General features: G+C 38.0%; 1 protein-coding gene across 9 annotated transcripts in view; it reads left to right on the top strand.

Annotated features, from left to right (window-relative positions):
- Window positions 1-12266, top strand: part of NCOR1 (nuclear receptor corepressor 1) — a 240883-nt gene that overhangs the window by 57178 nt on the left and 171439 nt on the right. For all 9 annotated transcript variants that reach the window (XM_049859791.1, XM_049859790.1, XM_049859789.1 and 6 more), the window contains exon 5: window positions 7993-8175. In XM_049859791.1, coding sequence (XP_049715748.1) covers window positions 7993-8175 — 183 coding nt within the window. The remainder of the gene's footprint in view (window positions 1-7992; window positions 8176-12266) is intronic.

Below are 12266 nucleotides of genomic sequence, written 5' to 3'. Positions count from 1 at the left end.
GACATAGTGCTCCAGATTTTTAAAGTCAGCACTTCTGACTTTGGTACGTGAAAACAGTGTGAGGACCCCTGTGAAGAAAAATTGCTGTTGAATAATTCTCAAGCATTTGGTATTGACTTGCTGGAATATAAAATGTAGTCAGAGGTGCTCAATAGTTCCACCGTTTTATTAAATTTTAAATAAGCCACTTAAATTCAGTAGCAATTTATTACCTTCCTACGTGAGAAAAAACACATTTTGGTAAGGTTTTATAAAAACATTTTGTCTCTATTTTATGCAAATAATACATATTCCGTATAGAAATCTGGGAAAATACAGGGGAAAGAAATTTATTTGTAATTCCATGACTTGGAGATAACTACTTTTAATATTTAGCTGTATTTAGTGACATTTCAAGGAATGTGTATTAATTTAAGAGAGTCCTATTAAGACTGAACCTTTTTGTCCCTGTGTTATCATTTGCCTTTCTTACTTTGTGAAATTTGTGTTTGCATATTTTGTCTTTGTTTTATTGCTGTTTCTTTTTTTATCTGTCTGTATTGCTTATTATTAAGTTTACAGATTGGCAAGTACCTAAAAATATTTGTTTTAGAAGGAATAAACTAATTTGTAAAAGCTCTTTAAAGTGTTAACTCTTTTCCTATGTCATGCTAATATTTTTCCCAGTGTTTTGCTGTCTGTTTTACGTATTATTTTTTCTTGAGCATACTGAAGTTTAAAATATTTTCGTTATCAAGTACTTTTTTGATAAAGTTTATTTATCTTTATGGCTATAGCCCTTATTCAGATAACTAAGTACCCACACATTTTCTTTGCATTTTTATGCATTGAAAAATGATTTAAAGATAGCGAATATGTCTACAGCTTGTTTCAAATAGAGTCGGAATCGACTCGAAGGCAGTGGGTTTGTTTCAAATAATTCACCCCCCAAAAAAGAAAAATGTGTATGTGTGTAGAGAAAGTAAGTACAGCAAAAGGTTAACAACTGGTGAATCTAGAAGAAGGATGGGTGTCCATTATACTGTTCTCTCAACTTTTCTGTAAGTTTGAAATTTTTCAAAATAATACATTGGGTGGGAAAAGCTACTTGTCATACCCTGGAAATTGGCTAAGTTTCTGGGAACTTTGAGACCAAGCTCACTATGTGAAATATCTGTATTAGAGTCTGTGGTTTTATAAGAAATGTGTTGCTGCATTTTACAAAAAGAAAGAAAAAAGATATAATGAGCATAGTTCTCCTACCAAGGCGGAATAAGTGACCCGAGATGTACTTAAAGCCATAGAAATTTTGAGAGAAAGAGATCTTAAAAGCTTGTTCATTAAAATGTACCACGTTGGGATTACTGTTGGGTCATTGGATACCACTGATTCGATTCAGACTCATAGTAAACTGCTCCAGAAGGTTTTCTTGGCTGTCATCTTTATGGAATCAGATTGCCAGGTCTTCCTCTTGCAGAGTTGCTGGGTGGATTTGAACCGCCAAGTTTTCGTTTAGCAGCTGAGCACTTAAATGTTGTACCACCAGGGTTCCTTGTGTTGGAATCACAGTACAACCTATTTTCATTTTATGGTTGAGAAAACAGATGGTAAGAACAATCTAGTGACCTAGCTAGTGCCTCCAGAGTTGGAATGAAAATCCAAGACTACTGATCCCTAGTCTTGCCTTTTTTTATTCCCTAAGGAGTAAACTCTTTAAGATCACATTGTGTTTGTTTGTTGGTAGAAGTAGGGATTTTAAAAGAATTAAAATGCTGTGTGTGTGTGCTTAATGTTAAGCTCAGGTGCGTGGTTTGTAGAAGAACTCAGTAAGCTTGAAGGAAAAAGTTACCTACGCTTTAATACAAATCACTCTTGACCGTTTTGACGTTTATTCTTCCTGTGTGTGCGTTTTAATGTGCTTTCGCTGAAGTATAAGTTTTTTTGTGTGTGTGTGGTTAGTATGTATGGAAGTGTATTTTTAATGCTTACTTAGTATTATATGGATATAAAATTATCAGTCATCACACATTTAGTTTACTCGTTTATCATTATGAACAACGTTGCGGTGTATGTTCTTTAGGCTGTTTCTATGTGTGCATACTTATTTCCTTAAGATAATTTTCTGTTAGTGTAATTTATTACAGAACAGGCTTTCAGTGGGTATTACCAGAGTGCCCTGAAAAGAGTGGACCCGTTTATATTCCGGACAGCAGTGTAGAAGCGTGCCCAGTTCCTCTGTACCCTTGCTGACACCACGTATTTATTGTTTTAAAAAAATCTTTGCCGGTTTGACAAATGATTGTTTTTAACTTGTACTTACTTGCTTGTTAGTAAAGTTAACTTTAAAAAAAATGTATTGGTCATTCATCTTTCCTGAATTGTCTTTTCATTTCTGTTGCCCAGTTTTCACTTTATATTGAGTTGCTCAAGTTTTTGTTTCGTAAATGGTTTTTCCCACATTATCACTTGCCTTTTAATTTAATAAAATACTGTTTTTGATAAATAGAAGATCAGTTTTTATTCAGATGGATCAATCTCTCTCTCTCTCACTGTCAGTTTCGCTTTCTCTTTTGTTTTTTTAAATGCTTTTTTGGTTTTGGCCTTCCTGATCCCAAGATAACATGCATTTTTTTTTTTTTATTCTTATTTTTTGGTTTGAAGCATTTGGTGATTTACTAGTAAGTCCCATATAAATGTTTGCTATTATTTAGCTTTTATTTTGTACAAGATGTGAAGTAGGAATCTCTTTTCCTTCAAAATAGCTATTGGCTGCTCCAGTGCAAGATTACGGACTCCACAGAGGCACGGATCATGTCTGTTTTGCTCACCACTCTATTCCTAGCACTCAGCTCATTTGTTTTTTGTTATATGTTTAACAAGAACAGAGGTCACTGGAAAATACTGATTTGTGATAGTAATTCTGAGGGCATGCATCAGCATCCCTGGGGAGCATTTTCAAAATCTACTGAATCAAAATGTAGTCTGTTCTGCTTAGGAACCACCCACACTTCCATGGTACATTAATATCATTTCCCTACCATAAGCTGTGAACTAATCTATGTTATCAATTATATATTATAACAGATTAGTTTATATGCTTACGGTAGAGAAATGATATAATGTGGAAGTCTGGGTGATTCATAAATGATCTTTCCCTGCATGTTAATGTTTCAAAGCTTTCAGGAGCCAGTTGTCTCATGATTAAAGGAAGAGCCATAGCAACATAAGAAGATCTTAAAATTTGAAAATTCTGTGGAATGTGTTTTTATTTAGTGCAAGTAGTAGCTCATTTACTGAATTTGAGAACTGCTAGGCTTTTTACAGTGCTTAACTAGTGAAGCTACAAGTGTTCAGAAGAAACTGCAGACATTTTCTTGTTTTTGAATTTTTTATTGTGCGTTCAGTGAAAGTTTACAGAGCAAATTAGTTTCGCATTCAATAGTTTGTACACATTGGTTTCATTCCCTGCAAAGTTTCAGCACTCTCCCTATTTCTGTCCTAGGTTCCCCGTTTCCTTTTGTTCTGATTTTCTACCATCTCATTTTTGCTTTTGGGCAAATGTTGCCATTTTGATCTTGTATAATTGGATTGTTCTAAGGAGCATGTTCCTCTCGGGTATTATTGTTTATTTTATGGGCCTGTCTATGGTTTGGCTGAAAGGTTGTCTCCAGGAATTGGTTCAGTTCCAGTTCAGAAGGGTGTCTTAGGACAATAGTCTTGGGAGTTTCTCCAGTCTCTGTCAGACCAGTAAACCTGGTCTTTTTTGTGAGTTTGATTTTTCATTCTACAATTTTTCTCTCCCTCTGTCCAGGGCCCTCTGTTTTAATCCCAGTCAGAGTGGTTGATAGTGGTACCTGGGCACCATCTAGTTCTTCTGGTCTCGGGGTCATGTAGGCTGTGGTTCATGAGGTCTTTCAGTCCTTTAGACTAATTGCTCTTTTCAGCCTTTGGTTTTCTTCACTCTCCTTTGCTCTAGACAGTAAGAGATCAGTAGTTGTATCTTAGATGGCGGCTCCCAAGCTTTTACGACCCCAGATGCCGCTTACCAAAGTAGGACACAGAACTTGTCTTTATGAGGTATATTGTGCCAGGTGATGCAGATGCCTCTCAAGTCTATGGTCCTTCACCTTTGAGTCCAGGAACTTCGTCCCGTGAGGTGTTTGGTTACGTCTAAGAAGTTGCCCTGACTGTGGTCCTTGTGTGCTCTGATGTCTGTATTAATATGTAAGCAGCACCTACAGTTATATATAGGGGACACCCTGGTGGCATAGTGGTTAAGTGCTACAGCTGCTAACCAGAGAGGTGGCAGTTCAAATCCGCCAGGCACTCCTTGGAAGCTCTATGGGGCAGTTCTACTCCGTCCTGTAGGGTCACTGTGAGTCGGAATCGACTCAACGGCAGTGGGTTTTAGTACAGTTGTATATGCAGAAATATCCACCACCAAACCTATAGCTGTAGGTGGGTGTGTACCCTTAACACCCTCCCACACCTCTTGGCATATCTGTCTACCTGTGAATCTATTCATAAATTAGTGTTTGCTTATACTACTGTCTGCGCTGTAGTAATGGCTGTTGTTGCCCTTTGTTCTTGAGCATTCCTCAGTGTCCTCCCATGTCGTGGTTCACATTTTGCTGACTTCCTCCGTATTGTGTATTGCCTTTCCCTTCACCACTATTAACCTGTGTCTTCTATCTATTTGGTAATTTTCCCGCTCTCCCCCTCGCGTTCCTGGTAACCATCAAATAATTTTTTTTCCTGTGTGTAAACCTTTTCTTGTTTCTTTATAATAATGGTCTCAAATGATATTTGCTCTTTTGTGAATGACTTATTTTACTCAGCGTAATGTCCCCCAGGTTCATCCATATTGTGAGATGTTTGTCAGATTTGTTGTTATTGATGTGTAGTATTCCATTGTGTGTATGTACCATAGTTTGTTAATCCATTCATCTGCTGATGGGCACTTAGGATGTTTCCTTTTTTTTTTTTTTTGCTATTATGAATAATGATGCAATGAACATGGGTGTGCATGTGTCTATTCATGTCATGGCTCTTATTTCTTTAGGTTATATACCTAGGAGTGGGATTCTTGAGCCATATGGTATTTCTATTTCTAGTTTTTTAAGGAAGCCCCATACCATTTTCCATAGTGGTTGTACCATTTTTCATTCCCACCAGCAGTGTATAAGAGTTCTAATCTCCCCCCAACCTTGCCAGCATTTGTTGTTTTCTGAGTTTTGAATCAGTGCCACTCTTGACGAGATGAGGTGGTATCTTATTATAGTTTTGACTTGCATCTCTCTACTGTCTAATGGCTCCCAGCTGTCTGTCAGTTTGTCATACTGTGGGGCCTTGCGTGTTGCTGTGATGCTGGAAGCTATGCCATCGGTATTCAGATATGAGCAGGGTCACCCATGGAGGACAGGTTTCAGCTGAGCTTACAGCCTAAGACAGACTAGGAAGAAGGACCCAGCAGTCTAATTCTGAAAAGCATTAGCCAGTGAAAACCTTATGAATAACAGCAGAACATTGTCTTTCAGGGCAATGTTTTGTTCTGTTGTGCACAGGGTTGCTATGAGTTGGAACTGACTCAGCGGCACCTGACAACAGCACAACAACTGGCTAATGGGAGCCCTGGTGGCAAAGTGACTGAGAGCTAGGCCGCTAACCAAAAGTTCGGCGGTTCAAATTTACCGGCCACTCCTTAGAAACCCTATGGGACAGTTCTACTCTGTCCTATAGGATTGCTGTGAGTCGAAATTGACTTGACGGCAGTTGGTTTGGTTTTTGATTTTTAATGGCTGGTGATGGTGAGCATTCTTCATGTGTTTGTTAGCCATCTGAATGTCTTCTTTTGTGAACTGTCTGTTCATATCCTTTACCCATTTTTTAATTGCTTTTTGGTGTTGAAGTGTTGAAGTTTTGTATAAGTGTTAGAGATCAGACCCTTGTCCAAATATGTTGTAGCCCAAAATTTTTCCCTAGTCTGTACGTTCTGTTTTTACTGTCTTGGGGCAGTCATTTGATAAGCGTAAGTGTTAAATTTTTAGGAACTCCCAGTTACCTAGTTTATCTTCTGGTGCTTGTGTATTGTTAGTTATGGTTTGTATCCTATTTATGCTGTATGTTAGGGCCTCTAGAGTTGTCGCTATTTTTTCTTCCATGATCTTTATCATTTCAGGTTTTATATTTCGGTCTTTGATCCATTTTGACTAGTTTTTGTGTATGGTGTGAGGTATGGGTCCTATTTCATTTTTTTACAAATGGACATCGAGTTTTGCCGGCACCGTTTGTTAAAAAGACTGTCTTTTCCACATTCGATGGACTTTGGCCCTTTGTCCAAGATCAGCTGTCCATAGGTGGGTGGATGCAAAGACATTTTCCCATGTAGTTTTTGTTTTTAAAGCTTGATAAAGAAGGTTATAACCTCAATCTGATTTTTAATTTTTGGTTCTGATGAGACGTGCTGTTTTCTATTGGAAAGAAATGACCTCAAGGGTTTACTTCTTAAAGAAGGAAGTGTGAATTACAGGTTTAAGGCTGCCAAAGATTAACTAACTGTATGCTGAGTGCAAATGATAGTAGAGATTTAGTTCTGTTATTTTATTAAGATTGTTATTATTTTTGTTAATGCTCTGCTTACAAAGTTGCACGGGTTTTAAGTAGTTCCATAATCCTAGTTTTCCCAGAAGCCCTGTTATATTTAGTGCACAGTATTACAGAATGAGGTTTTTCAGTAATAAGATTTTATGTTTTAGCTGAAATCTGTCTGCCAAACTATTTTGGAAAAACCAGGTATCTCTTGTATGCGTTTTTGGTTCAAAACTACTGATTTTTCAGTTACTTAATTATCATTTAATGTATCTTAGGGTTTTATAATCCTATAAATTGTGCTCATTCTAGGCTTCTCATAGCCTGGAGAAAACTAGTACCTTAAGCTAAAACTCATCTGTTTTATAATATTGCTTATATCTTCACCTCAGACTGAAAATTAATAGGGTGGGTGTGTGTGGATGTGTGTGTATGTGTCTTTGTGTTTGTGTGTGTGTGTGCGCATGTCGGGGCCTCGTAGGTGTTGTGGGGCGGGGCGTTTCCACAGCTCTCTGTTGATCTGGAGGTGGAAGGGGTGTTATGTTGGCATAAAGAGATGCTATGTTTGCTGTAGCGGACAGTCTTAGTTGCCCTTTATTGAGGGTAGGCCCAGAGGGAGGAGCAACAGAAGTTCCTCAGGATATTTCTCTGAGTTCTGTACTTCAGTTTGTCCTTGGAAAGCTCAAACACGTCTTGATAACAATTGTTGGGCATGCGATAGCCATTACGTTCAGTGGGCACCAGGTTTTACCTGGAGTAATACTGTTTCCCAGCCTACATGTTCAGACTTTTTGAAGTGTTATTAAAAGGAAATGGCTGAGAAATTGGTATTGCCTGTTGTCATGGTTATACTATTATTTCCCCAGAAGCTCTCTACAGTCTTACTATTGCTTTAGTAAAGGCTGATCAGACACCTGGCTACCTCACTCTGTATAACTTTTGGCATCATCAAAATAATGACTGATGGGACCAGTCTATAAAAGTGGCATGAACATGAGTGGGGTTTGTGGGCGTGTGTATGAAAATTGCTACTAAAGGACTACCATAAACAGAGATATATAGAGCCCAATACGGAGAAATTAAGGAGCCCTAGTGGCACAATGGTTAAGTGCTTTACTGATAACTGAAAAGTCAACAGTTCGAACCCACCAGCTGCTCTGTGGGAGAAAAAGACCTGGCAGTCTGTTCCCGTGAAGATTACAGCCTTAGAAACCTTGTGGGGAAATTCTGCTTTATCCGTTAGAGTTGCTATGACTCAGAATTAACTTGATGGCACAACAACAACAATATATATAGAGAGAGCACATGTCTCTGCTATGTTTTAAAATTTACTTTTTAAATTAAGAAAATCTTAATTCTAACACTGGTTATTAAAAAAAAAAAAAGTAAGGAATAAATTGTTGTTCTTGGTTTTCTTCTCTGAAGGATCCAGCATTTGGAGGCAAACATGAAGCTCCATCCTCTCCACTTTCTGGGCAGCCATGTGGAGATGACCAAAATGCTTCACCTTCCAAACTTTCAAAGGAAGAGCTAATACAGAGTATGGATCGTGTAGATCGAGAAATCGCAAAAGTAGAGCAGCAGATCCTTAAACTGAAAAAGAAGCAAGTAAGTGTTTGTTTTTACTGCTTACTATATTCTAAGAATGCATAATTCTCTCCCTAAATAAGATAATGTGGAATTTTCCATATTTTTAAACTTAATGTAAAGGGAATCATGCCTTATATGTCTCGTGACTTTTTTTTTCTTTTTTTGCTCTTAGGTTCTTTAGTTTCACCCATTCATTCCCACTCTTGAATTGTCTGATTGTAGATAGATCTGTTTTTCCATGTGGTGCGTGTATCAGAACTGCATTTCTCTTTATGGCTGAATGATATTCTATCGTATGTGTGCACCTCATTTTGCTTGTTCATCTGTTGATGGATACTTGGGTCGTTGCCATCTTTTGACTGTCGTAAACAATGCTGCAATTAACGTTGGTGTACGAGTTTCTATTTGAGTCTCTGGTTTCATGTGTATACCTAGGAGTAGATTTGCTATGTTGTATGGTACTTCCGTGTTCACTGTTTTGAGTTCGCCAGACTGTTTTCTGCAGTGGCTCCACCATTTTATATTCCTGCCAGAATCGGATGAGGGTTTCATTTTTTCCATGTCCTTTTCAACACTTCTTATTTTTCGTTTTTCTGAGAATAGCCATCCTAGTGGGTGTGAAGTGGTGTCTCATTGTCATTTAGGTTTGTATTTCCCTCATGACTAAGGATGTTAAGCATCTTTCCATGTGCCTATCGACCATTTGTTTATCTTCTTTGGAGAAATGTTTATTCAGCTCTTTTTGCCCATTTTTTAATTGGGTTGTTTGTCTTTTTGTTTTTGAGTTATAGTTTTTTTATATGTTCTGGATATTAAACCCTTATCGGATATGTTCTTCCCAAATATTTCATGTTCTGTAGCTTGTCTCTGTTGATAAAGTCCTTTGATGCTCAAAAGTTCTAAATTTTGATGAAGTCCCATTCGTCTGTTTTTTGTCATGTTGCTTGTACTTTTGGCGTCGTATCTAAGAATCCATTATCAAAAACAAGGTCTTGACAAGAGTAGATATATAGAGAGACCATTGTTCATTGGTGGTTACCAGGGAGGAGGGGGAAAGTACGTTTTAGACTGTAGAAAGTTGTTTTTTTTTTTTTTTGGTGATGGGAAAAATGGCACTGAATGTGTATGTAGTGAGCACAGGACAACCAAAGTAAAAACGAGTGTTTGAGCACTTATAGGTACAGGTGTATACATAGGTAAGAACATGTAGTAGTAGCTATACAGGTACGTGTAAATACAAATACGCCAGTGCAGGCACATATATTCATTGAAAACATAAATACAGATACCTTCTAAGATTGATTTTCTGTGTTTGAAAGCTTAGGACCAATAGTCTCGAGAGACAACTCAGTCAGTGGGCAAAAACCACGATCTGCATCCTAGTGAAGTGAGTAGCATCTGAGGCCTTAAGAGCTTGCCAGTGGCCATCTGAGATACAACTGCTGGTCTCTACTCACCAGGAGCAAAAGTGTAAGAAGGGAACCAAAAGCTCAGAGAAGAAACAAGTCCACGCGCGCCATGACCTTATCTACCCAGAGACCAGAAGAATTAAATGGTGTCCAGCTACCACCACTGACCATTCTGAGTGGGGTCACCATAGATGGTCCTGGATAGAATGGAAGAAAAATTTGGAGCAGAATTCAAATTAAAAAAAAAAAAACAGATAAACTAGAACAGCAGAGAACAGAGGACTCACTGAAACTATCGCCTTGAGACACTCTTCAAACCTGGAACTGGGCCTATCCTGGCACACAAAATAAGGATATTACCCAGAAGATCAGCATTCTACTTAAAACCACTGTATGAGACCAAAAGCAAAGATGAGAATATAAGGGGTAGGGAAAGTAAAGTACTGGAAATAGAACAAACAGAACATAGCTAAAGAGAATGTTGACACATTGTGATAATGTAACTAATGTCACTGAACAGTTTGTACAGAAATTATCAAATGGGAACCTAACTTGCTGTGTAAACTTTTGCAAAAAACTCTCTAAAATATTATTATTATTTTTTAAAAAAGGTCTTGAAGCTTCACCCCTGTGTTTTCTTTTAAAGGTTTTATTGTTTTTATTTCTCACATTTGGGTCATTGATTCATTTCGAGTTAATTTTCATATATGGTGTGAAGTAGGGGTCCAGCCGCATTCTTTCGCATGTGAAGATCCAGTTGTCTCAGCACCATTTGTTGAAGAGACTATTCTTTCCCCCACTGAAAGGGCTTGGCACCCTTGTTAAAAATCATTTCAGCATATATGTGAGGGTTTGTTTCTAGACTGTCAGTATACCTCAAGGATCTAAATAGAGGTGAAAACTAAAACCATAAAGTTCTTAGGAAAAAATGTAGGAGTGAGGCTGTGGGACTTAGTTTTTAACCATGGGTTATCAGATATGAGAACAAAACAATCAGTAGCAAAAGACAGAATAGATAAATGTGACCTCATAAAAATTAGATACTTTAGTCTATCAAAGAACTTTATCAACAAAGTAAAGAGACAGTTTACAAATCAGGAGAAAATCTTTGGGAACCATGTATTCAATAAGGGTCTAACATCCAAAGTATATAAAAAACTTCTACAACTTAACAACAAAAAGATAAACAACCCAATTAAAAAATAGTCAGAGGACTTCAACACATTTTACCAAAGAGGGTATTCTGGTGGCCAACAAACACATGAAAAGACATTCAGTATCATCAGGCATTTGTGTTTTTATTGTTGTTAGTTGCCAACAAGTCGATTCTGTCTCACAGCGACCCCATGTGTGCAGAGTAGAACTGCTCCGTGGCGTTTTCAAGGCTGTGACCTCTCAGAAGCAGATTGCCAGGCCTGTCTTCTGAGACCCATTTGGGTGGGTTCAAACAGCTAACCTTTTGGCTAGTAGTCCTGTGCTTACTTAACCATTTGCACCATCCAGGGACTCCAGCAGAACCACAACGAGGTAACCAACTCAGCCTCCATTAGAATGACAATGACCACAAAAAAAAAAAAAATGAGAAAACAATACATGTTGATGAAGTTGTGAAGAAAATGAAACCCTCATCCACTGCTGGTGGGAATGTAAAATGGTACAGCCACTGTGGGGAGTAGTTTGGTGGTTCCTCAAAAAGTTGGACATAGAATTGTCATTTGACCCAGCAATCCCCAATCCCAATCCTAGATGTATACCCAGAAGAAGTGAAAGCAGGACCGCAAACAGAAACCTATACACCACTGTTCATTGCAGCACTTTTCACGATAGTCAAAAGGTGGGCATAAGCCAAGTGTCTATCAACAGGTAAATGGATAAACAAAATGTAGCATATACATATATATGATGGGATATTACTCAGCCATAAAGAAAAATGAAGTCCTAATGCACGCCACACACGGATGAACCTTGAAAACTGTATGAGCGAAGTCAGTCAGTTACGAAAGGACAGATAGTGTGTGATCTCACTTGTAGGAAATAAGCAAATACATAGAAACCAAGGTTTGTTAGTGAGAGTTGGGAGGGAGAGGGGTAAGGGGGAGTTTTGCTTAGGGAGCAGATGAGTTTAGGTTAATAGTGGTAGAATAATTTGGAAAAGGATAGCGATAAAGATTGCACAAAACTCTACACGTAGAACTTGGTGAAGGTTTTGTATATATTTTAACCACACTAAAAAAAAAAAAGAAATGTACCTGGACGGGAATATAAGATTAATGATGTTGTCGGCTAATCTGTGAATTTTTATATTTCATACAATTTCAGGAGCCCTGGTGGTGCAGTGGTTATGAGCTCAGCTGCTCACCAAAAGGTCGGCAGTTGGAATCCACCAGTCGCTCCTTGGAAACCCTATGGGGCAGTTCTGCACTGTCCTGTAGGGTCGCTGTGAGTTGGAATTGACTCGACAGCAACGGGTTTTTTTTTCTTTTAATACAATGTCAATAAATATTCTGGCTAAATTTCTTTTTTAAATTTGGCAGAAGTACTGTAAAGTTTATGTAAAAGAACAAAGTGATAAGGAAAGATATCGTTTATTTTGAACCTTTCTGTGTTAATGGCTTTTCCCAGGGCTACTTAGGTACTAAGAACAAATGTGATTTCCTGAGGATTTTAATGTCTTTCTCTATACCTATGTAGCAGCAATTC

This window comes from Elephas maximus, chromosome 19, assembly GCF_024166365.1.
Source record: "Elephas maximus indicus isolate mEleMax1 chromosome 19, mEleMax1 primary haplotype, whole genome shotgun sequence".
NCBI classification, from domain to species: domain Eukaryota; kingdom Metazoa; phylum Chordata; class Mammalia; order Proboscidea; family Elephantidae; genus Elephas; species Elephas maximus.
This window is presented reverse-complemented; position numbering and strand designations above follow the sequence as displayed.